The sequence below is a fragment of the Bombus affinis genome, chromosome 8 (assembly GCF_024516045.1).
Source record: "Bombus affinis isolate iyBomAffi1 chromosome 8, iyBomAffi1.2, whole genome shotgun sequence".
Lineage (NCBI taxonomy): Eukaryota > Metazoa > Arthropoda > Insecta > Hymenoptera > Apidae > Bombus > Bombus affinis.
The window spans coordinates 11,689,706-11,715,769 of record NC_066351.1 but is presented as its reverse complement, the minus strand read 5'-3'; the positions used below and the strand labels follow the sequence as shown (position 1 = coordinate 11,715,769).

Here is a 26,064-nt window from a genome sequence, read left to right as displayed (position 1 = left end):
CCTTCTCGCGTTCTTTTTTCATTAACCATACGGTGTCGCCGTATTCGCCCCGGCATTTAATCGTTGCATCTTTCGCGTTTCTCGCAACGCACCTTGTTCAGCGTAAGCAGGCGCGCGCGAACGCCTCTCGTTGCGTCACGATTTAGTCCCCGTTTCGAAGACGAGTCTATTAACGCTTAATGTATTCCCGAGGGTACGTACACACAGGCGCATTCCTCACAGATCGGATTCCAACTTCCGAGACCGAAGCTGGAAAGCTCTTTTATCCGTTCCGATGAAAGGGACTCGTGCATCGTGGCACGGCTGATAAACGGATTAAGAACTTTAGATCTAATTGGCCCTCGGGCCGATTGTAAAGGAAACCCTCGCCAGTCTTATTGCCAGCCATCAGATTAGGATTCGTTCGTATATACCCTTCGAAGCTTATCTCTGTTTTAACGTTGCTTCCAAACCTGTCGTGAAACCTGCTTCTATTTACTCGCGTATCCCTTGGGTTTCAATCGTTTTACGGTCCTCTAATCGCCACTTCCGCATACTTGGTCGGCGTTTGGACCCGACGATGTATCGTTATCGTTTACGTTATCGCCGTCGTTTTCTTTCCACCGAAAATTCGAAACGTTCGATTTTTCATCGGCCGCCTGAGTCTTTTTTTTTATCTCTCTCTCTCTTTGCCTTCCTCCTTTCGATCCTCTGGTTCGTCCCGACAAAAGTATTCGGTCGGTACGAGGAGCAGTTTGGAGAGAAATCCGCGGATAAGGCAAGGATATTCAGGCAGGACTGGTTGGGTGGAAGAAAGAAACGAGGATGGTGGCGCGGTACCACGGTATAATAACAGAGCACCCCAGCTCCGACTAGCTGATGACTTCATTGAACTGGTCTCGCTTGGCCCTCGGGCCCAGGACCTCCCTGAAACTGCCTGAAATTATAACGCCGGCCTGCGGCCAGGTCCGCTTTTGATGCGCTCGAGACACGTTTCGAACATTTAGCGAATCTCGAGGCTGCTGCTCTCAGAAGGACGCGATACTGCGTTTCTAGTTCTCTGGTTCTCCAGTTCCGTTCCTTTCTCTTTCCTCGTTTATTTTTCTTGTGGATGCGTGCTTCCGCGTGCTGTTCATCGCCGGCCGAGACTCGTTCTTAACGCAATAAATCGGACAGGCATTCGAGAGATACAACGCAACGGATCGCAGGGAACACGAGCGTTTCATAAGGAACGTTCGTTGTTAGGCCGTGGCCTATAAACTCGCGATTTACAAGCACGATCGCTTCCCTCTTTCGTCGATGTCTCGTGTCGAACCGACGACCTTCGCGTGGGTTCTCCACGCCGATTCCACGAAATACAATCGCCCCCTGGCCTTTGCTCGGCGCAACACGTTCAGTTTGCCTATCCGTCCGCGTGCCCCGCATCGGGACAACGTTTCGCGCGGCCGTCAGATCCTTTCGATCCTAGAGTTAACATCGCTCGCGAGCTCATGGACGATCCGCCGTGCGAAAAATTGCGCGCGGATAGACGTCGTGATCGCGATCGATCGTGTACTATCGCGGACATTGGTTGCGAGAACGAGAGGAAAGCTCGAGCAGATCGGAATCGAGGTACCGACGACGATAGCGGGAAAAGAGAAACGAGCAGAGGTAAACCAGGGGACAAGTGGAGAACACGGGGCTCGCGGAGTCGTTTAACCTGCGCGGGTCAGCTGGATCGAGTTCCCTTCTCCGTCGCCGAATCCGGCCGTTCTCGATCGGAACGTATCGATTCCTCTATGGCTGCGGTCCGCGTGCACGACAGAGATCCTATGGGAAATAGAAAGTGGCCACGCGGCGTTCGCGGTTGCTCGTGCGTACGTTTAGCCTACGTGAAATTTACGAGCGGACTGCCTCGTAATTACCATTGTGGAAACTCGGGGGAACCAGGGGGTTGGAGGTGGGGAAAGGGGCGATGGGAGAGATGGCAGAGGGAGAGGAAAAGAAAGGATTAAGGAGAGAAGATCGAGGGGTGAGGAAGAACAGGGGGACGCGAAGGTATACGCGGCCGCGAAGAGAGGGACGACAAAAAGTGGGGGACTTAGAGAGACGAAAAGAGAGAGAGAGAGAGAGAGAGAGAGAGAGAGAGAGAGAGAGAGAAAGAGGAGGGAAGAGAGAAACTACTCGAGTATCTCGAGGCCAGTTCTATACGCGGGTCTGTAAGTGCCGTGTAATTGCTACGGCGCGTTTGCTCGGGCATCTGTTTACCCACTTCGATCGCAAAACGCCGAGCTGTAAACGCCCATTCGAGATCGTTCGAATCGGTTTCCATCTCGGCAACGGTGCGCTTATTACCTGTACGAACTGGCTGCCGATCGATATCTGTTTCGTATTAACGACGCAGCCCCGACGTGTTCTTTCGAAACCGTTCGACACGGTGGCCTTCGGTAATTAGGAATGAAACGCGAATCGAATAATTATTAGTTTCGATATCTCCTACTTCAAAGCTGTATAGGCGCGCGCGGACAGTTGCCCCGGACCTTTCGATAATGCTCCGATATCGGGAATTACGAGCTTCGATCCCCGATACCGTTTGTCACGTACCCTCGCCATAATTATCGGCGTCTAATCGTTCCGACTGGCAATCGATTCGCGTAAAGCCGGTGGAATCACGCCACTTTCCATCACGTCCCGTATCCTTCCGCGGGATTTCCCCGTTGATTTATTCGAACCGCGGCTCGATGCATCGCACGAAATCACCGAAAGGAGAACGGTTCGTCCCGGCGCCGATCGGCCAACGCGAAATTCTTCGAGGATACGTCGGAACGTGGATGACAGGGAGAGGCGCAATAAATTGGCGAAACGTCAGGAGGCAGAAAAACAGCCGGATCCAGCTCGTCTCGGTGTTTCTTTGTCGTGGGACCGATGCCGTGTCATCGGTCCCAACCGCGGCTTTCGGGTCCACTACTCGGTCACGAGGTCCCGCTTGACCGTCTGCGACGCGGCCTTGCGAGGTTTGCGACAAAAACTGTTTGCGGGTCCTCCGATGCTCTTCCTTCCTTTTCTCCTTCTTCCCTTTATCTCGTCTTCTCTTCTTCTTCTTCTTCTTCTTCTCCTTCTTCTTCTTCTTCTTCTTGCGATTCGTTAGAATCGATTTCAAACTCGTGGATACTCGCTGGATTTCGGGACGTTGGAATGTATTCGTTTCTTTTTTTTTATTCTCTTTTTTTCTATTTGCACGCAATAGCGAGGCTTATGCTCTCGATCGTCGACACGAACGTATCGCGGATGGACGAGAAAAGAATCGAACGCATCGAGAGAGCAGCGTGTACGGCTCTATCAAAGCGAGTTCGTCACGCGCGTAGGTTACCGCGGCGGTCCTTTTTTCTCTCGATTCGTTCTCGTCATAATAGAAGAATCTGTTCGTGGCTGCGCGCTATGGCCCGCCTCTATCGTTTCGAGCGGCACCGGTGGCCGCCACCGGCACGCTGCTGCCCATCCAGGTTCGAGCAGGTTCTCAGGAATTCACGACTCATGCGACGACCGGGTGTCCAAGTGAAACGTATAATGGCATTTAACGAAGAGGAATCGTGGTAGCAGGGGCAGTGAGTTTGCTCCAAATTGTTAGGTCAGGCTAATGTCGAAACGACGTCCGAGGACGGGACTCGGTATTGTTCCGACACCCTTCTCCGTGCTGATGGCTCGTGGGAACACGCCCGTTTTTTTCCTTCTCCATTATCCCGCGGAACACCCTCGCCCGATATTTGTCTTCTTTTTCGAAAATACTTTTCCTTCTCTTTTTCTATCTTTTTTTTTTTTTTTTTTTGTTTCGTTGGTTCCGCTCGGACGTTATCGTCGAAGAACAATTTACAAGGAACGCGCGAGGACCCTCTCCGTGAGGTAATCGCTAGCAAGATCGATTACGATAAAGTCGGTCGAATCGACGTCTTCTTACGATGACGCGTCGGCGCAAATTAACGTTTAAACGCAGGCGCGGGTCAGAGGATGGAAAAGGGAGGCGAAAAAGTCGAAAAAGGAGAAAAAGGCGAAAAAGGAAAGGACGAACGACGATGAACGAAGACGAAGGTGGGCTAAGAGAAGCTCCACTCGTCTCTGAAAACTGGTCTGGTAGAGACGCGGTCTTAGGAGCAAAGAAGAGTCGGAGGAGCGGCATTCCCCGGTAATTAGTCTCACCCATAAATTACTAGCTATTCCGTGTCTGTGTTGGTCACAACTCGGTAATGTTCTCCTCTTCCCTCTTCTTCTCCAGCCTTTCCATTTCTCCCGTCTCTCTTTCCCACCCGTCTTTATTCTTGTCCTTTATATTCCTCCTTCAACCCGATATTATTTGATACCTCGTCTCCGAGATAAACGACCGACGATCGTTGATTTATCCAGGAACTTGGCGAAAATTTCATCACGATTCTATGCTTACAACGGTGACGACAGGAACGTGACAGCGTAGAGTTAAGCAATAGTCGATAGAGAGATGGATCTAGGTGCCAGGAGGTCTCGCAGACGGTCTATGGGAATGAAACGGACTCATCTTTGCCGTAGGTCGAACGCGAGCCTGATCCGAGAGGATCTCTCTGGCCGCCGAAGGGGCACAGGACCCCGCTGCTAAATGAGCTGTAATACGGACCCCCGCTGACCCCGCGCTCGCTCTTTCTCTTTCTCCTGCTCTACCTCGCCAGTTCCTACTCTTCCGTCGTAATCTCTTCCTTTCCTCTTCTATCGAATCGTTCGTTCTTTCACTCGTACCGCTCCGTCTGCCTGCTCTCCCCCCGGTGCCGTTCAAAACTACTCGTTCCTCGGGTAGAATTCGGTGGTCATGATACAACAACGCCAAACGATTCCTCTTACCGGCACACTTACCACGATGTTTTTACTTTCTCTACTCCTTTTACCGTTTTTCTGCCTTTCGTTTTTCTATTGTCGCTGTTATCGCCCGTTCTTGCTCGTTGGCCCGTCGTTCGACGCGCTCGTTTCGTCGTTAAAATCGGGGATGACGAATGTTTCTACGGTTTCCATAATTACAGTTACCTATGCGCGAGCGACACTTGGGTTTATGTCATGGAGAACGGCTTTCCTTCCACCGAGTACGAAACGGTTCTCATCGCTTCTGCGAACTAACGGAGAATGGTCGTGACATCGAGACCGATCGCTCGCGCATTCGCTCGGTCAACGAAGTAGTTGACCCGTCGCTGGAGATACGCAGAGAGCGATCCATCAATTGGGTCAACCGTTCTCCGCGCTCGCTACTAGTGGATGGAGAAAGGAAAGAGAGCAAGGGAAGGAACGAAAGTACGACTAGTATCTAAGATACAGGAGTTCTATCGATGCCACGCGAAAGCGACAGTTTCGACGTTACTCGAAGTTTTTCCAATTAAATATTCGCTCATGCTACTCGGGAAAATATGAAGTTTTCCGTCGGTAGAATGTCCCCGTGTAACAGATCTCTAGCGCGGGCCAGCAGTTTGCGACTAATCGACGATTACTCTTGACGTAAATCCTGAAAAATCTGGACGCGATTTAAAGACGCCGAAACAGAATCGGGATCGATAAATGTTCGAAATGAGGCGATAAAACGAGTCGCACGGTGACAGTTTAAGCCTTCGATAGCTCTGTTCGATGCGCCTTCGCTGTGTACCACCGAGACATGACCGATGAGAGAGGAGAGACCAGCGTGCAACAAGAGGAAGGAAGATAGCCACTGGCAGAGCTCTAAAGGAAAGAAAAGGACGTGACGCTGAAAGTGGAAGTATACGATTAAGCGGAGACCGACCGAGAACAAGCTGGTGCCGGGCTGTTTCAAACGATCCGTTGATCGGATTTTTTCGCAAACTTGGAAAAACGAAAACCGCGAAAATGCTATTGTAATCGATGTCCACCTTTGAGTAAACCAACTAATCCAACGATATTCCTTTGGGTCTCTGTCTTTGTTGTAGGTCAGTTCGCGAAGGAGGAGACAGCTGAACGATGAGAATGGATTTTGGGAGGATTTGCTCGGCCGTGCGGATCGTGCTGCTCGTTACGAGGATCGTGCAACGAGGAGGAAGCTTTACGTAGAAAGCTGGAACGCGAGCATAGGGTAAGCTCGGAGTCTTTGTTCTTGATTATATCTTGGCGAAACCGTATCGGGAACGTTCGAAATGGAAGGGTCAAAAGGCAGCGTTGTGCTTGGAAGTTGGTCCTCCCTCCGTGGATGCCGAAGCGGCAGGTTGCGAAGCACAGAGGAGCCGAGAGGTTCGTAGGAGAGTTAAAAGAGGAAAAGAGGGGCTCGGTTGCGTCTCGTTGCCGCCGAGCGGCGCTCACCTGCCTAGTCCGCAACAGTCTCGTACGGTTCGCTCCGACCAGGAGCTTCGTCTCCGATCACGGACGAACGATTCTCTTCTCCTCTCCCCTACCATCGACCACTTTCCACCTCCGCACGATCGTGCTGCACCACGTGAGCTTTTCGACCTTCTTCCTACCCTCCGGTACCCTCTTCCCCGACTCCCTCGCTTCCCCCTCCGCTTTTCGCACTGTCTTCCGATCTAATCTTTTCCTATCGAGCATACGCGGTACTCGCATTGTTTCGAAAATACAAAATTCGTTTGGTTTTCTCGTTTGCACGATCTCTTTCAGAGGGATGTCCCCTCGGTGGTGCATTCGCGATCACGAAACTATCGACGAGGATACCGCGGCGATGGTGACGTCGACGTTGGTGGTGTAGTGAAGGTGGTAATGGTGGTGTCTCGAGGCAAGCTGAAAGAGAAAACGGTGGTGGAGGAGAAAAGGAAGCGGTAGAAGAAGCAAAACTAAAAGAAGAAGAAGACGAAGAGAAAGAAGCAGATGAAGGTGAATGGTGGGGCTGTCTTCTCTACTCCTTAGTACATTTCTGGTGGGGGTAAGGCAACACTCAAAGTTCGTGGTGACGTAGTTCTGGCAGGAACGCGACGCGTTTTTGTCCCCGCCGGAAGGAAATAGCACCTTCCTAGATTCTGATCGCGTCTCGTCTTTGGTGTATTCGTCAAGTCGAAGAAAGAGGGAAAAGAGCTTCGAAGAGGAGCGGATCTTGAGCAAAGGGAACGAACGAGAGGAAAAGGATCGGAAAAGATAGGAGAAGGAGGAGGAGGAGGAGGAGGAGGAGTAGGAGTAGCGGCGGGATCGAGAGGAAGTAAACGAAAGAAAAGCAAGAAACAGAGTGACGGGAAGGGGTGGGGGATATCTAGTTCAACAGACCGGAAGCGAAGGATTTGCTCTTCCGGGAATTTCTCCATCGTGATAAGGACCATTTGCGATTCCAAAAGATTACGTTCGGCGAGTCAAAGCAAACGGGAAAATTTGATTGTTTTTTCATGGTTTCCCAGTGGCCCGGAAAGATATCATGAGGATTTCGCGTGGTCAATATTTGTATCCGTTCGAGTGTTTCAAAGAGGCTCTTTCGCTTTGATCGTTATACTCGAAGCTGGAGAAGAAAGAAGCGGACGAACGGACGGAGGAGGAAGAGGAAGAAGAGGGCTGTAACGACGCCGAAGAAGAAGAAGAAGAAAACGATCGTGCTTCGGTGAAGTGTTGGCAGAAGCGAAGACCAGATACGAGAAAGTAGTCGAGAGTGGACGGTCGAGGAGATCGGGTGCTCGATAAAGAATTTCTCCTTCGAGATCGAGGAAAAGGATCGTCGAGTATTTTTCAAAGGAGCACGTGTGACCCGACTTGTTACGAGCTACCGATACGTCACGCGTAAAGTCGATCAATTTTTCGCCGGTTTCGTAGGTCAGGAATCTGGTGACGCTACGCCGTGCCAGACACGATCGATTTCCATACCGGCGCGATTTCGATTTTCCGTCGTCTTTCTCGAATCGAGAACGTCGTTCGTCTTCCGGTATCCAGCAGACTACGGGCGGCAGACGAGGGAAGAAATCGGCAATTGTCGAAGTTACACCGAGGGGCGGAGGGGATGGAGATGCGCCTCGTTCTCGTGGCGATCTGCCTCCTTCTCGTTACCCCCATCGCCGGCTCTTTCTGGTACGTACTCGTTTCATTAACCGATTCTTCCTCCGTTTTTCTCCTTAACGTAGAAACCTAACGATTAACGGAAACACGCTATCCTTCGTATATTGTAAGTGTCATTTTTCGTCTCGAGCGGATTCATGGTCGTGCGTCTTGAGCAATTATACCCTAGCGAGGGGCAACGAGAATAAGAGAGAGGGGGAGAGAGAGAGAGAGAGAGATGGCCGTCATTGTAATCAAAAGCGTTGCACTTTTATGTCGGTAATTATGTGAAAAATAGTTGTTCTTCAAGAGCGGTTAACGTCAGTACTTTCCAAACGTGACGAACTAACGAGTGCTCCAGTTCCGAAGTACGTCATCTGGGTTATCAATTACGCGGCACGTTACGCGCTCGCGGAATGATTAATGATGCCATAAATCCACCTTTGGTAGTTACTTGCGCTCTGGTAAGTAAGACCTGTCCCGAGATTTACGGTTTCATTTCGATTCGCTTAAATTGCTCGTTACCGTTACCGGGAAATCTCGGCTTCCTCGAGGCACGACTCGCGGACTGACAGTCGTGCGCAGATTTGTCCGTCTCGTAACTCGAAATCCACTGGAGACGCACTGCGCGTCCTCGTAGAACGAGCGGGAAGGGATCGTCGTGTAACGTCGCGAATTCGCAACTGGCGCGTGACGCGATCTCCTTAACCACGTTACGTACGTACTTGCGAGGTATCGCGAACAACAGTAAATTATTCGGTAGCTCGAGTGCACGATGTTTACTCGAGTTTATTATGTAAATGTTTGTACGATGATAGACCGTTATCGCTGTTGCACCATCGCAAGGTACCAGCATCCAGAGACAAGTCGTCTAGCGAACCGTCCCTCGCGTCTTCGCCTAAGCTCGCGTTACGTACGACGCGACGCGTGACTCGGACCTCCCGGGTTTCTCGACTTTCCGGGTCTCGACACCGTCTCTCCACCAGCTGAGAACTTTCTCGAATTTATCCTTCTCAACGTGCGGCGATTCTTCGGCGATAAGCGATTCGACAGATTAGGCTTGTTCGCGTTAAAATTCGAAAGCGTAGTTTCCCGTGAAGGTGGCGAAAGGTGGTGGTCTCTCCTAAGGTCGAGTAAATATTTGTCAACGATTTAAAGGGGATTTCTGCGCACAGTCTCAACACTGTACCGTCGCACCTTGCTCTCTTACCTGTCCACGACGTCTACACGACGGAGTGTTTGATAAATACATTAGAAGGTTCATGGTTTGTTTCGACGACAGGTATTTAACAGGTATTTAAGTAGGTCCGAGGAATGTCTTTGCGGAGTCAGAGGTTTCCAACGTTCTCTTTTTTCTTGGTCGCGTCGCCGCGCCGTTGGCATTTCGCGTTGCACGAGTCAAGCTCGCGAGGAAGTTTGTCGATCTACGCGTTTCGTTCTGCCGTTCCTGCGAATCGAGGCCCGATTACTCGATCGGAACCGGATTCTCGTTCCCGATCGAGATTCCCCGATTTTGTCGCGAGGAATACTATCCACGGTTCGTTCCCCTGGTCTCTCCCGTGGTTCTCCAGCACTCTCCCTCTCTGTTTCTCGGTGCGTTTCACGGTAGCGCGGAGACACGCGGCGGAGCTGGACCCGGACCCGCAGCATCCAAACGTGGTGGACAAAGACGACCGAGTAGAAGAGTAAAGAGGTAAAGAAACGAGCGAGGATGGACAATGGTCTCGCTCGAAGCGTCACCCGTAAATCTCGGTGAGCGCGTATAATTTGTAAGTCGGCAGCAGCCCCGTTTCGCCTGCTCCCCTCTCGCTTCCTTCTTTGCTGCGTCCTGCGCGCGATCCCTCTTCGTCTCTGCCCAGACCGCGCGACCCGTCTCGAAGTAGAAAAATCGAGAGCATCCGAGAAGAAGAACCGTGCGTGCCGTAGATTCGGACGCATTCTTCCGCGTCCCGTTCTCGTCCGCGCTCGTGCTCGCGCTCCGTTCTCGTTCCGGAGCGTTCTCGAAACGAATTGCCGGTATCGCGCTCAGCGTTCAGCGCTGTTGCGTTTAATTGGTCCACGTACCGCTAACCCGGTTCGCTCGTTAATTTTCTAGCCGGTGCGGCAGGATACATGCGGTGATCGCTAATTGATCGTCGCAACCTAAAGCAAACGGAACGATTTGGTGCTGGTGCGTAATCGGCTTTAATTGTTTCTTCGGGACTTGCGCGTCTCGGGCCTCTACTTTCTTTGCTCGACGTGGAAGTTGCGTTCCAGAGCGGACGAGTACAGACGGAGAAGTCGTTGGTGGAAATTGGTGATCGACGCCGGTATCGTAACGAGCACTTGCCGATAATACGATAGCGTTCGGTCGGGTCGCAAAGTTGGCCAATGAGCCGCGGTGGGCAGTCCGCAGCTACCTTCTCGCTGGTTGGACAACCCGATACTCCCACCCGATGCACTCTATCTTACCTGGCCTCTCTCTTTCTTCCCCGCGCTGGTATAATCATAATCATAAGAGCACGCGGATCGTGTGACGCGAGGTCACCCGTTCCGCTTTTATCGGTCTATGGGCAAGCGATTCGCGAGAAATGTTCCCGCCTGCTCGATCTTGCACAAGCCCCGGCAACCTGCCGAATTGCGTTACCGATTCCATCGCCTCCTTCCTTTTTGCTGTGCGCTGCAACTACGCGGCTGTGCTGTAAACCGCGGTTCAGAGTGGATGTTTGCTCCCGATACCGGCCGTATTTCGGTCAGCCTTCGCTCGTAATGCTTATTTTCGTCGCGAACGCTCCTCCGAGTTTCGCCGAGGATTAGTACCCTCTTGCGCCGGTTTGTCTATTTGCGGCCGTAAAAGCTCAACCTTTCGTTTGAGAAGGGATGCACGCGGTGCCAACGTAAACACGGAAAATTCGTTCTCTTTTCGCCGCGGCACTTTGGTCTCTCTTCCGTTTACAATTATACGCGATATCTTCGCCGCGAGACCGCGTTTCGATAGCGTTCCAATTGAGAAGAGAGATCACTGGATACTTGGGTGCAACCGTATATCGTTTGTTCAGTTTCGATTTACGGTACGTCGGCGTAACGATAAATTTAGTTCTCAACTTCCTCGACCGCGACACCTCGATCCCCCAACATGTAGGACAGAAATAATTTTGTCCGACCCTGATTTATCTCCTAACGTACAACATTACCGAGATTCTCCGCGGGCCTGCAAAATTTGCGCGCAAAACGAATGCCGCACTGTTTGTCCGGTCTGGTAGTAGACTGGTTCGGCTATTAATTCCAGTATTTCTACTATACATAAATACGAACAAATTTTGCGTCTCTTTCTATCGCCGTTGATCGCAAACGCGTTTTGAAATTGTTATCGCACAGCTGACAATAGCCGTAATTACGGAATCCAACGTTTGGTCGATCCACAATTACGCCACTGTCCGACGGTTTACGACGTCAACTCTCGTAAACCCGCCGAGGAAGAGCGAATCATTTTCTTCTGGCGGGCATCAACGGCAATCTTCGCGCGTCCTTTTCCTCCGCGGTCCTGAAATTAATTACGGTACGCGTGCATATTACAATCGCGCGAACGTGTCTCTTCCTTTTCGCTCGAGCGCGCGCAGAGACGCAAAATCGCTCGAATCGTCGAAGATTTATTCGATCGTGGCGACACAAGGCATTTCGTTTAGCTCGGCTAATGGCGAACGCGCGTTCAGACGACGTAACGAGCGATTAGTTTAAAGCACTGCTCCTCGGACGTTACGTCGCAGACGATAAAAGTTATAGGGACAAGCCGGTCGAGGTAATTAACGTGTAGGCACGCGTGTCCCGTACAAGCAAAAGCACGGAATCGATTTTCGTGGAATGTTAGGACGGGGGCGTAGCAGCGTTTCCCGACGCTAGACGTTCCGGCAGAAGAATTTGAAATTGTTTCGATGGCGTGTGCACGACGTAGCCGCTATGTATGGAATTTTAAGACCCCCGCGTTATCCAAGCTTACTCTAATTTTATTAGCTTCTGCCGATTCGATCGGTTTTCATTAAGCCGCGTGCTTCGAATAATTCGTTAAGCGCGAGTACGCCATTGCTCGAGTCTACGATTATAGAGACGCGGAAATAGAGGCGTTGCAATCTCCGCGGTTTCCTTTCTCCTCTTTGGCCGATCGAGAGACAGAGAGTCGCGCCACGAATTCCACGAAGTTCTTGAGAAACGATGCTCGAAACGCAACCTAGACTCGGTTGCGCGCTAACCCTTGCCACCAATTTGTTCGGGCATTCTTCGGATCAGTTAAATCGACCTCTCTATGTATGCCTATTCGTTTCCTCCGGATATTCCTTTTCTTCCGCGTTCTTTCTCCCGCGACTATACTTCTATTTTTAGTTGCCTGCGATCGATGCAACTAAAATCGACTGGAAATCGGAGCGTGGAACGATCCAATGCGCGGCATCCACTTACGGTCTATCCGGGAGGACGGAGCGGCCGTGGTCTCTTTGCTCGGTCTTGTCCCCTTCGTATTCCGTAGTTACATCGCGTCGTGCCCCGTGCCTCCCCCAGCATCGTCGAGCAACAAGAGGATGATTTAGATTAAGTGCGCGTATTTAGTCGACACGAGCCGTGCGTTGTGACTTTCTACTTCCGCTTGGCGTGCTTTTTATTTATTTTTCTTCTGCTTCTGCTTGCCTCGCCTCTTGGTGTATCACCGTGTCTCTGTCGTGTCCCTGAACGGACAGATTCCTCCGGTGGTTGCGCGATGGGAAAACAAACGGACGAAAAGGAAGAAGCAATGGATCTCGCGGTCGATCGGATTACCCTACTCTCGATGTCCTTGGAGGCGAGGTTCCCAACTTCCGTCGTGTTTTCTTCCTATCCTCGAGGGTCTCGTTCAGACGGTGAGAGATATTCGAAGAATTCACCGGTGGACCCAGCGACCGTTCTTCTTCTGCTGGTTCTCCTCCTCCTGCTCCGTCGTTCCGTTCCTTCTTCTTCTCGAACTCCTTTCGGCAGCCGGAGGACGGGTCCGTTCTCTTTTTCTGGTACTCTCTATCGAGAGTGGTTCTCTCCCTTTCCGACTCTCTCGATTCGGCCGCGTACAAACACCGACGAGTCGAGAGTGAGGCCAGAGCAACGTTGCTCTCTCGTCACTGTCTATCCGAGCAGACAGCGTGGAGCTGCCTTCGAGCAAAGTGAGTGCGTCTAATGAGGCAATAAATAAGTCGACCGCCCTAACCGGCCTCTCCACGCTTTTCGTTCGCGACGACGTGTCCATCCTCCGGTTCTTTTCTTGCCTCCGCGTACACGAGGACAACCCCTTCTTCGTTTTAGTCCGGATCCCTAACCCTTTCTACCTCGATTCCCTCCGTTCGCGACAGATTCTTCCTTATCTTTGCTCCCTCTCTCTCTTTCTCTCTCTCTCTCTCTACTCTTTTTTTTCACCGTGTCACCTCGAATATCGCCCTCTCGCAGCTCGTCCTCTGTTCGAGCAACCAGTCAGCAAAAATAAGTTACGCGGAAATGCCCGCCGCTCGGTTCTTGACCACGCCAATTCCTCTAAGCTGACCGCGAGCATACGCGATATTAATAGCCGGCACCTCGAAACGAACCGATACGCGATCGTCAAACGACGCGATGTGTTTGCATTAATAACGTCGTAACGTTATTCGCGCAACAGGGTAGAGATGTATCGACAGACCACGATCCCGACGTTTATTTAACTTGGGAGGTTAGCTGCGCAGTCGTTAACGAACCAGCGCAAATATTCTTTGGCCGCGATCCTTTGAACTGTAAATGTCAGGACAGTGTCACGCAGCGGGGTTCCGTCTCTCTCCTCTCTCCTCCACCTGGCCGCGACGAATCGCGACATCGCACATCGCGGAAAATTTTCAAACCCAGGACCAATATGTTTTTCCTCCGTGGAAACGCCGAGAGTTACGAGGAAAATTGCGCGTTTGTCGAACATCGATGAGGAGTGTTTGCGATGTTCTTCGACGATGCCTGTACGTTCGTTTCGAAGCAAGAAATATGTAATTCGAGTGGAGGCGTTGGTTATTTTTAGAGACACGCGTAAGACTTGGTTCCTCGTTTGTCAGCACAGCGATAAGACGTTTGACGAACGCGCGTCATCGCGTCATAACTTTCGTTTTCTTGGAAAATCGGTCGTTTATATCTATGCCGGCCGCCTATTATCCGACGCGCGGACCAACGAATCGAGCGAGAATTTGTCGCATTGCTCGCGGCTCGCGATTGTCGGGAACTAGCGCGCGCGAAACGATTCCCGGAAAAGCTGTTAACTCGCGTTCTTCTTGATAAGGACACGACGCAAACAGGGTTATGGGATTTATTCGGAAATCGGCCAAGTTGGTGGAATATTCCTTGGTAGATCGTAGGAATGATTCGCCTCGGTGGTCGGTTTTCCCTGGAGTATATCCGGTACCGGGCCGATGTCGCGAGGGGAAGGTGGCGAGCCGCGTTCCGTTATGGAGTATCGAGAACGAGCATCGAGTAAGAATATCGTGGAGGCGAATGAAGTTCTTGCGCGTTGTTCCCTGGCAGCGGGTCCGATCGTCCCGCGAGACGTAACATGCGCCATATTTTGCTCGAGAACGAGAGCAACGTTTAGCTTTTTTTCTCGGGGAACGCGGATCACGGATCGCAACCGGCTCTCTCTCGATATCCCTCCCCTCTCGAAGCGCGTTTCGATCTCTCCGGTTCGCGAGTTTCTCGAGAATTCTTGTCCGCGCAACCAACGTTCTTGTCCTTGCTGTTATAGTCGTCGTCCGAGGTTGGAATCCTCGCCCAAATGACGATGTCACCGGTGCACGACTGTCCGCCCGTATTACCTTGGAACTCCTTCTTTTTCTTCTGGTTCGTGCGGAACGAAAAGCAGGAGCATCCATGGCCGCGCACCAGCAACGTACACGGGCGCGAGCAACCGTCCTTAACGGAATTATTGCCATTAAGGTCGTTGCATTCCCGAGAGGCCGTCGTGTACGCGCCCCGGCATCCTACCGACGCAGAACTAATGATCTTAATTAACGTTTCGTAACGAAGGTCGCTCGGACTGTCCTCTCCTCTCCTCTCTTCTCCGTTCTACCCTTCGCTTTACTCTCGCGTCCGTTTCTCTTCGTTTCTCGTTCTTCTTTCCCTTTCCCCCTCTCTTCAGCGTCTTGTTTCCTCAATTTTTTTATATCAAACTCTTTAGTCTTAGTCCGCCGTTCGTCGTCTCCCGTTCTTGCTCCTCTTCTTTCTGGTCCCGAAGGAGGGAAGTCGCGGTTCCCACTGTCTGCGATACTCCTCGGTTCGTTCTTCTTCTTGCTTTCGCTCGTTCGTCCTCTCCGTTTCTGGTTTCTTCTTTACTCGTGTCCCCGTAGACCGTGTCCCGTCGGTGGTAACTCGCCGCAATGAGTACGGAGATTTAATTATAGCAACCACTTCGATAAGTTTACCTTTCCGGCTCCATGTTCCTTCGTATCCTTACAATGCGATCCGCTTGTCCTCGGAGACAGACACGCACGATTCCGGCATCGAGAAACGAAAACTTTGCTTACCGATCGATCTTTCGTTTTTCCGCAGGACCGTTGGAAATCAGGTGGTGATGGATCCGATGCTCATCTGCAAGAAGACTAGGAGACTGAAGGGCAAAATGGCGGACATCTGTCGCAAGGAACCCTCCCTGTTGAAGGAAATTGCGAGAGGCGTCCAAGTCGGAACCAAAGAGTGCCAATATCAATTTCGAAATCGCAGGTGGAACTGCACCACCATGAGGAGGTCGCTCAGAAAAATTTTATTGCGCGGTAAGTAACCTTCGTTTGACGTCGATGCTCGTTCCCTGTATGCGAATTCGCATGGAAGAAGGACGATACACGCGCTCCAGGCAGATTACACGCTTCCTTTCAGGCCCGCAACTCCATTCGTTACGATTAAACGCCGCGCCGGTGACTAAACAACATCCCTCGAAGGAGAAGGTTGCTCCTTCAACGGTAACCGCTTCATTCGAGACGAATCCTGTCGATGCTCGATCTGGTATTACTCGAGTTATCGTCGAACACGCGCCATTACTTTCAAATTAACCTCGATGAGGCTATCACGAGCGAGGGAAAGCGGTCTGGGCAAGCGGTTTTTGTCGACGCGATTACGTAACAGCTGGTTCCATTAATCACAGAAATTATTTGCGCGCTAGTCTCAGTTGTGTCACGGTAAACGTTCCTGTTGCTTCTCGAAAATCGTAACGACGTTAACGCTTCGTTCCCCGGCGACTCTTCTTCTGCGAATCGCGTACGACGCTTCCGCTTTGCAAGAGCTTTTTCATTCTCGTCTCTGTGGGTTTCACGCCGAACGCCTAACCTCGTGAAACTTCTGCTTACGTCGTACGCGCAGGTAACGGAGCTGCGTTGTTGGCAAGGGAAAGAATTCGTCCGGAATAGCGTCCTGGAATTCCGACAGGGTTTCGGTAACGATGAAGATACGGCGCGTAAACGGTTGCCGAGGTAAATGGAACAAATTGAACGTCATCGAAGTAGGGACGGGCTCGTGTTCGAAGAAAAATTCTCACGTTAAGTTAGCGTGCGCATTCGAGAAGGGACGAGAGGAGAGCGAACCTGTCCGCGTGGCTCGCTTAGTTACCCGTCCGATGTATTAATTCCTGGTGATCGAGCACGACAACTAAATCGAAGACAGCGTGTCCAATAGGCCGAACTGCTCTCTAGGTTGCGCTATCAGATCGGTACCTTTTGGTAGCCTGACAGATTGACACTGTTCGTCGGATATTAGTGGCAATATGTTTCCTTAATTAAAGGCTTCATTGCCAGCGAAGCCGTCCTCGAGGACCATTCCAGGTCCTCTGCCCGTTTCTCTCTCTCTCACTCTCTTCCCTCTTCTTAATCTCTCGTCCTTCTTCTCTTCCTCTCCTTTTCTCTTTGCTTCTCTACGATCGAAAGATTGCACGATCGATACGATCGATCTCGTGGTGGACTGGATGCGATTCGTCGGCGGATCGAGCAACCCACGGATACGAATATCGGACGCGTAGATTCCAGACCGGAGGATCGATGATCGAATTATATCCGACACTGTCGGCGATGCCTGACAATCGGTGTTCGCTCCCTCCAAGATTCCCAGCAGATACGATATACCGTTTTATACTCGATTTGCTGCTCTCGGTTAGCTCGACGCGAAACCGACCGGCCAACGGGTTAATTAACTCTCCCGGACGATATTTGCTGCGCGCGATGTTCTTGCCACGAGATGGAATTCGCTAAATCGAGTTTCGATACCGCACACGGCGACGCGTCGAGTTACGTTAATATCGGAGAACTACCGTGGTCGACGACGACGAGGACGACGACGACGATCGAGGGAAGCAGCGAAAGGATCCACCGAAAAGGATCTAATTTGCGGTTCAGCTGGCACTTACGAGCTTGCCTCACCCCATAAAAACGATACCGCGTCGTAAACACGACAAAGTCCGATTACATTATGCTATATCGAGGAACCGTAAACTCGCGGTGGCCGACTATGCCGTAAACAATTAACGAGCTTTCATCGCAGCAGACTTTTTGCGCGAAATTCGTGTAATCGCCGTGCTCATTCGCGAAACATTGTAATTACTGGTGGCACACCCGTTGCTTGACACAGGTTTACAAGCCGATCAGTAGCCGCTCCCGTTTTTCCCTTGACGTTTTCGACCGAGTTCCGAACGCGCCGCCACCGAAACGGGACGTCGTGTCGGATGGGAAAGGTCGAGCGACAGGTACATAAACCCTGGCTGCCGGGTGCATTATTGGACGATGCGGATCGATGACAGGGGCGGCCATGTGTTAACCGGTCGTTTCGGGTGACAATCCTCGACGTCGTCATTTATCTGCGACCCCGGGCGAAGACAGCTCGCCCTGGGAAGTCTGCGGTGAGAAATATACGACTTTTCAGCCCACCCTCGACGCGTTCAGCCATACGATGATGCTTTTAACGTTCGGGGGTGAAACGGTCGTGTTCCTGTTCGCACGAATGCAGACATCCTTAAATCTTTGATCGCACGTTAAATTTGTGTCTTTCATTTTCCCATTTTTTTTTTTTCTTAACAAAATATGTCTCTCAAATAGAACGAGATTAGTCGAAAAACGACGGTGTCTATCGTTCGGCTCTTTTCGCTCGATCAACACCGCATTCGGGGAAGGAAATCGTAATCGCGAGCGATGAAGGATCGTGATGGGAGGTCGAGATCGAGACTGGGTGAACAGGAGGCGTCGATAGCGGAGGAAAAAAAGAAGAGAGAAATTCGTGAGAGCGTATCGAATGGTCGGTTATCCGTGGATCCTGGCGACGAGGTGGATCGAAGCGAGGGAAAATTCCTAACGGGCGAGCGCATAGAGAAAAAGCGAGGAGGAAGACACGCTACTGGCGGCGCCTATCTTAATTCTCGATTGACGTTTATTTATCTGGCGACGTTTAATTTTTATGGGCGCGATCTGGCCGATAGGTTAGCCTCGCAGGTAGCTCCTGCTGTGTGGTCCGAGTCCAGAAGAGATCCGAAGTTGGACTGGTAGAACATTCGTGGACGAGCAGCACCTCTTAATTGAGGGGTGCCGCGTGTCGCGATAAGAAGAACACGGGCGTCAAAAACCCGTGGAAAGAGCTACCAGGGGAAAGGAAAGGAGGAAGGAATTTATTGTGCTGCCACGACGCGTTCGTTCGGTATCCGAAGGCAAGGATTCAGCGAGGCTACGGATCCCCGGATCCTCGTCTCGATACCGTGTGCCCCTGTCTCGACCAAATTAAGAGAGTGGTTTTCTTCGTTCACCCGGGATTCCGTAGCGTATTACTCGGCTACGAAGGAAACGGCTCTCTAAAAGCGGCCTCCTCGAATCAACAAATTGCTCTTTCTTCTCCTCGATCGAGAGGCGGAGCCGGGAGCAGGGACGATTTTATTCGACCGTCGAGATTTCAAAGCCCCTTCGAAACGAGCGAACGTCCGATTCTCATTCGAACCCTCGAATCGAAAATTCGAGGTATTTTCCCGCACGCGCGAACCATTCCGATTCGAATAAATGGCCGGATCGTGGATCCGCGTCGATATTCACCAAGTTGGACTATTGAAAAATTTCGCTGAAGGATCGCGAACGTCCTGTTGCTCCGTCGCTGCGCACCACACGATATATAATACATACACGGTCGCCCGTATATTCGATTGCCTCGGAAACATTCTTTTCGTCGATGTTCCTCGGCTCTAACGAGGATGCTCACCTTGGCGCGTTAATAAACTCGAGCCACGTCGCGCGATTATTCCGTCCGCTCGGTCCTTCTTTTCGCAACGTTTCGTCCACGATAATTACCGTGTTCTATTTTAGTTCGGCAAGAATACGGAGATTTTTGTCGTCGTTGGCGAAGGTGAACTCGTGCTCGTCGATTCACCGACACGATAACGAGCAAACGATTACGCGGACAACCTGTTCGCAAATAAGCCGTCGAATATCTCGATCAACGTACTACGGACGCTTGAGTATCAACGATACGAAATAAAGAAGGTGGTTTCCGCTTAATAAGACGGCTCGTCGACCAAGGTGGTCCCCAGGTGTGTCGCTGTTGCGTTTCTCGCGTTGTTCGACTGCGGCCTAAACACGCCGGAACGCGTCGAATCGTTTCGCGAACAACACGCCCGCGGTTCTAGCTCCTTTCTTCGAGAAAAGAGCGAAGACACGACGACGAGACAAGAAGGAACGGAACGAAACAGCACGGGACGATAATGAGCCAGCTAAAAGCGATTTAGCGCCATGGCGCTAAGTGTTTTGTCGCCTCGCGAACTCGGTGCTAACTAATGCGGTTCGCAGAGGACGCAGACCGCATCCCTCCTTTCGCGCCTCTCACCTTTACCGTTTCGGACATTCGTGAATCTACCAGCGTGTTTCGTTCGCGTACTTCTCCTTGCGTAGCCATTGCCACACACGTCGTCCGTTTATTAACGTTAGCTTTTCTCGATTCTTTCGCCTCGTTCGTGTAGACACTTTCGCGCGAACGTTTCGAAGAAGCTGACATTTTTATTCGACAACGTCTGTATCGGCCTGCAGACAAAGTATTCCAACGGACGGTCGAATTTAGTCGTCGGTCCTTATTGTTCGGCGAATCGCGCGGAACGTAATTGACACGGTGGAGAGAAACGAGGGCCTGCGGTGGGTCGGAGCGAGGCCATTTTTACGATTTATCCATGACTTTGCAACGACGAGGTGGTAGCTGCGTAGTCGGCAACCTCGCCACAGGAAACGACAATGCACGATTCATGAGCGCCAATTATGGGGGAAGCGTGTCTTCCAAGTGAAAAGGGAAAACTCAATTTTTCTCGCTCGCAGCGCGACCGAGTACCCATTGCAAGGAAGGAAATTGCCCGTAACTAAAGCGACGCCTCTGGGTGTCCACTGACCACACCGGAACAGTACTCTTTTTCCTCCGTCATCGTCCATTCTTTCTTCCACTGTTCGCCAGTTTGCCACCCGCATACCGATCCGCGCGTACCTTTCTGTTCGAAATAGCAGATTCAGATAGACGCACGATCGAACTAAACGGCAGAAGGAGAGTTTCGCTACTGATGCGATCGATTCGCGAGATTAATAGCGAATCGGTACTTTTCCAATGGACTGTACTCGAAACAGCGGAGAAGACACGAGAAGACGCGAAGCCGGTATCTCCCACAAAGGTTTGACAATAGCAAACAGTTTAATGTCCCGTACGTTTATTGTATCTCGGCTACCGTGGCTTTAACTCGGATCGGTAGCCGGAGAAAGGGTGAAAGGAGGCGAAAGAGGGAGACGGGAGATCGGGAAGGAAAAGGAGATCGGAACACTGGGACAGATCTGTTATTCTGTTAGACTTTGGCCGTTCGCCGGTGACATTTGAATGCTTGGTCGATTTTACGTTGGCGAAGGGAACACCGGAGGAAGAAGAGCCGGGAGAGAAAACGAGAACTTTGAGTTCTCTCTGTCGAACCGTGTACTACAGGGCCGTCCCCATTCGGGACTTTCTCGAGAGGCTTCGCGATTCTGCCCGGCTCCTCGAAACACGAGCCACTTTTCCATGCGAATTCCGCGACGTTGGAATCGTCGCACGATCTAGATCCGCGCCTGTGTCGATCGTCTCGAGACGACCGAGAGAAGGAAAGGAAGAAAGAAGGAGAGGAAAGAAACGGAAGGGACGGATAGACGATTCGCCGTAATTACCGCGGTATCTGCGAGCCGAGAGGTTCCTTCGGCTGGCAAAGTACGAGTGCGCGGAACGACGGGTGTCGAGCGGGGAAAGAGCGAGACGGAAGAAGAGAGAAATTCCTGCGAGAGAAGAGAATCCAGCGGTGATACGGTGCGCGGCTCAAAAATTCCACGGAATCTCGGGAAAAGGCGAGTGGCCGTTGCCGCAATTGGTCATTGGGCGATTTTTGCTGGCATTCATGCGTCCGTTCTCGCTGTATTTATTGGAAAGGTTTCTCTCGTAGGATGCTGCTATACACGGGGGTTAACTAAACGCCGTAAGCCGTGCCTCTTTTCTCATTCGATATTCTTCTCTTTATTTACGAGCGCTTCCCGCGATTTATCTTCTCTCTCGTCTCTCCGTCTTCGTTCTCCTTTCGGTCGATCGGCGCGCGCACGCTACTCGTAATCGCAGGATCATCCGCAATTAGAGCGTACTCGATGAAACGCGGGGGTAACGCGATATCCGGTTTCGAGAGCGATTCGATTGAAAACAGCGGAGCCGATCGAGAGAGCAGATTTACATACCCGAGCCGAGCGATTTCGCGAGCGACAGACCGATCTATTGCGCAGGAATCGGCGCATCCACCGCGATAAATCGCGAACCAGCGAAACAAATCACTCGCCGAGTCCGATCGATGGTATCTGATCGCGTCGATCGTCCGTGTCCGCGACATAATTCCTACAATGGCAGCGCACACGGTGCACCGTTGCAAATTACACACTTGCATAATCCATCGAACCGATTAATCGCCGCGCGACTCGCCAGAGACACGTATGACCGAGTACGCGATTCGCCTTACGGCCTCGACTTTCGTCGCGACCGCCGGTTCCGTTAAATCATCCACCCTGATCTTTCGTTTCGATCGCTGGAACGAATCTTTCCTTAGAATCGGTACCTTCGATGCACACCTTTCCACCAGCGTCCTTCGACCACATTGAGCATTCGCGAAGACGTTTCACCGAGCGTCGTACGATCGACGCGTCATCCGTTTAAGGCGAACACGTCGATTCGTCGGTCGGTTGCATTTCATGCTGACCCGTAGACAAGAGTTACGCGTGTCCCGTTAAGCGAGCCGTGTAGCAAAAAGGGGCAACGACGGCAGCCTCGGTTGCGTATAAATACCGCGCGATGAATCCTCGTCACCTTATATAATCGACGAGCAAACGGATTACGACCGATCGGAGACGATGACGAACGACACCGAGCAACGAAGTAACGAGATTCCACGAATACCTCGCTCCTTTTCTCTGCGTTTTCTTTGACGTTCAACGAGGACTAACGACGTTCGAAAGCTCGATGGGACGGTGTTCTCGGTGGAGCGAAATGCTTCGCGAGTAAACGCGAAAATCAGAAGTGACGCAAGAGCAAGAGAAGGCCGACGAGTTGAAAGAGGAGGCGACTACGGACAAGAAGAGGGATGAAGTCGAAGAAAGAAGACGAAGACGACGACAAAGAAGAAGCAGAAGAAGAAGAAGAAGAAGAAGAAGAAGGCCACTCGCAATTAAACACGGCGTAAGTCTCGCTCCGAGGATAATGCCCCGGAATGCTGATAATTGGCTGAGCCGTCGGGGCGACCCGAGAAGATGGGCGCTCCGTGCACCTGGCAGCACTGCAAGATCATCGGCTCGCGATCCCTCGTGTCTAATTGATTCCAAGTGATTTATATTACCTGCCGCTCTTCTCCGCCTCGAACATTCCCGGCCCTCTGTGCCACGCTCTTTTACCTTTTCTTCGCCACGAACGTCGCTCGCTCCATCGTCCAACGTACATCGATGCGTCGACGTAGGTACCGATAACTCGTAGATCCTATGCGAATCATTGGCGATCGAGGGCGTCCGGAAGTGGAAGAAAGATTCGACGGTTCCATCGCGTCAAAGGATCGCGAGAAGAAAGGAGAAGGAAGGAGGAGGAGCGAAGAGAAGGGAGCATCGAAGGATCGCGATCGAGCGAACGACGCGAGCAACGGGTATGAGGCAAAAGGCAAGCAGCGGAGATGCGGAACACGGTCAGGGAATACAAGCTCGGAGGCAGGAACGAGCCAGGGCCTTTCGCTCTCGAACCTCGATATCAGATCGCTCGTATAAAACTATCGTATCGTTTAAATACGCACTGAAAGGTGAGGCGATGCATCGGAAGATACGCGGGCGGTGGCAGGCTGCCTCTCGGCTGCGTCTTCTCGTTCCGTCCGTCCGTCCGTCCGTTCGTTCGTCCGTCCGCGTGTCGATCCGCGCCGAAGATACCCGGCTGGAATCCATGGGAACCACGGAGAACCGAGCTTAACGCGTATAACCCCTTCCCAGGCTGGCGCAGACCAGAGGCGAGCCACGCCGCCACCGTCTCTCCCTTTTCTTGCCCTCGCTACCCTGGTCGGCTCTCCGGTTCTCCTTCTGGCCAGCCCCGCAGCCCCGTTTCCTTCGCTGCGGCGCGCCGTTTCCTCTCTCGCGCGTTTCCTTCCCGATGTCGTCCGAGATTTCGAGGCTCGATCCACGCAGCCGCGCCGCGCGGCATTAGTATTCGCGACTGGTTTTCGCTTAAACGTTCGAAAAGGATAATTGCCTCGCGGCGCGGAAACGCTTCGAACGGCCGCTCGGCTTCGATTCGATCGCTGCTCCGGCTTCCACCGATTGCCGACAGATACGCGCTCTCGATACTTTGACGGAGGGCACCGATTCCGCTGCGCTGGCCGCGCAACAACTCCACGCACAGCTGCGAGTCCGATCGCGCGCCCGCGCCTCCAAAGGAATCGGTAATTGGACCCGCATTCCGCCTTCCGATTATAAGTTAATCCGCTAATGGGCCAACGCGGACTCGCGAGATTCTATCGCGGTTCCGCTCGCGCAAACTTTGATCGCGCGGGAAACCAGCGATCGGGTTGCCCGCGGGATCGTAGATTGGAAACATCTAAAGGCGGCAGAGAAACGGAAGGAGTGGGAACACAGAGAGGCAGCAGGCTCGTGAACACGCGGAAATAAAGAAAGGGTATGGAGAGGATTTGCAAAACCCGGATGCTCGGACAGGTGAGAGACAATGGGTGACAGGGAGCCGTTGGACGGAGGCGGTGGTAATCTGCCGTTTTGAAAAGGGGTGGAACCTCCGGCATGCATTGTCCGCCTAATGATGGAGTGGAGACGTGACAGGTGAAACTGAATACACACGCCACCGAAATCCGACGACCTCGTTCTCTCCTGCTTGGCTCGCTCTTCTCGCGCCGCTGCCAGAATCCCTCGACGACCGTCTGTCTGTCCACTTGGAAACGTCGAGTCTGTCGCAACCGACTCCGTTGCTGCCGAAATCCTTCCGCTTGGAGGGCGCGCCCTTTCTTTCCTCGAGGATTTCGACGTCCTCACGGTTTTCAGACGCGAGACGAAGTCTATGCTCGTCGTTCCCCTCTACCGAACGTTAAATTCGTTTCCGTCCATTCAGCGGATACTCGATTAATGGATTTATCCTCCCTTCGCAATTATCTCGTTCGTCGTAATCCGATTTCTTCCGTTCGGCAGTCTGTCTAATCTGGGAACGCGAGGCTCGGAAATCTCGAAGCTTTTCAGGGTCGTAAAGAACAAATTGTCGCTAATCGATTCGTAACTCGTGCCGATGTTCGCAGATACCAGAGAGACGGGTTTTGTGAACGCCATCACCGCGGCCGGAGTAACCTACGCGGTGACCAGAGCTTGCACCATGGGACACCTCGTCGAATGCTCCTGCGACAAGATGACGGCGAAAGGTAAGCAACGAGTTTAGATTTCTTGCTACGGAACCCTGAGACTCGGATCTCGCGAACATCGCGAATTGCGCAGGTAATCGGCTCGGTAAATTGACCCGTACCGCTGAAATGGAGAAGAGCCTACCGACCGAGGGTGACTGGGAGTGGGGTGGATGCGGCGACAACGTAAAGTTTGGATTTAAGAAGTCACGGGACTTTATGGACGCCCCTTATCGAAAACGCAGCGACATCAAAACGCTGGTGAAGCTGCACAACAACAACGCCGGTCGTCTGGTAGGCAACGCGCGTTTTCCCGTTCCCCGAACATTCACGGTATATCGCGACTGCTTTGTTTTTGTCTCGTCTCTGCCGCAGGCCATCAGGGACTTTATGAGCACGGAATGCAAGTGCCACGGACTTTCGGGATCATGCACGGTTCGAACCTGTTGGCGGAAAATGCCGGCGTTCCGCGACGTTGGCAACAGGCTGAAAGAGTCGTTTGACGGAGCGGCGAAGGTGATACCGAGCAACGACGGCCACAGCTTCATCACCGAGGGGCCGACCATCAAGCCGCCGGACAGATTCGATCTGATATACAGCGAGGACTCGCCGGACTTCTGCAAGCCGAACAGAAAAACGGGCTCCCTGGGCACACAGGGACGACGATGCAACTCCACCAGTCAAGGAGTCGACGGATGCGAGCTGCTCTGCTGCGGTAGAGGCTACGACACCAGAGTCGTCAAGGAGAAGATCAGCTGCGAATGCAGATTCCGCTGGTGCTGCGAGGTCACATGCAACACCTGCCTGGTTAAGAAAACGGTCAACACTTGTCGCTAACGAGTCGCCTGTCCACCGTTAGAATAAACGTTTGTAATATACGCGACGCGCTGTCGAACAGTTTGGACGCGAGGGTCGAGTCGCGAACAATCAGTCGTAAATAAGTCGCGCGCTCGATCGTTCGCGTCCCATCGTTCGAAGCTTTCCAAGTATCTCCAGCTGTTCGTTTCGAGCGTTTCGCGCTTTGCTTGCTCGCGGCGCGCGAAACGATCGTCGCTTTTCTCGCTTTCGTTCGACTTTTGTCGACACGCCGCCTTTCAACCTCTCCCATTCCCCCTTTTTGCCCTCTTGCGCTTGCGTTCTCCGCATTTACTGTACATAAGACTGAATGGACGAAAGTTTATACTGTGCAGCGTGAAATGCGAATAAAAACGTGTATCCCCGGC

The 26,064-nt window shown here is 52.1% G+C and overlaps 1 protein-coding gene across 3 annotated transcripts; it reads left to right on the top strand.

The window, feature by feature from the left end:
* The first annotated feature begins 1,945 nt into the window (after nucleotides 1-1,945).
* Nucleotides 1,946-26,064, top strand: LOC126919184 (protein Wnt-6-like). Of its 3 annotated transcripts, XM_050727987.1 has the most exons (7): nucleotides 1,946-5,834; nucleotides 5,907-6,049; nucleotides 6,586-7,968; nucleotides 15,481-15,701; nucleotides 24,743-24,862; nucleotides 24,936-25,135; nucleotides 25,217-26,064. In XM_050727987.1, the coding sequence occupies exons 3-7, from the start codon at nucleotides 7,901-7,903 to the stop codon at nucleotides 25,676-25,678; spliced, it is 1,071 nt and encodes a 356-aa protein (XP_050583944.1). In that variant the 5' UTR covers nucleotides 1,946-5,834; nucleotides 5,907-6,049; nucleotides 6,586-7,900; the 3' UTR covers nucleotides 25,679-26,064. The 3 variants fall into 3 exon arrangements, with proteins under 3 accessions (XP_050583944.1, XP_050583945.1, XP_050583943.1); XM_050727988.1 differs by having other exon boundaries at nucleotides 1,946-6,049; nucleotides 7,717-7,968; XM_050727986.1 differs by having other exon boundaries at nucleotides 1,946-6,049.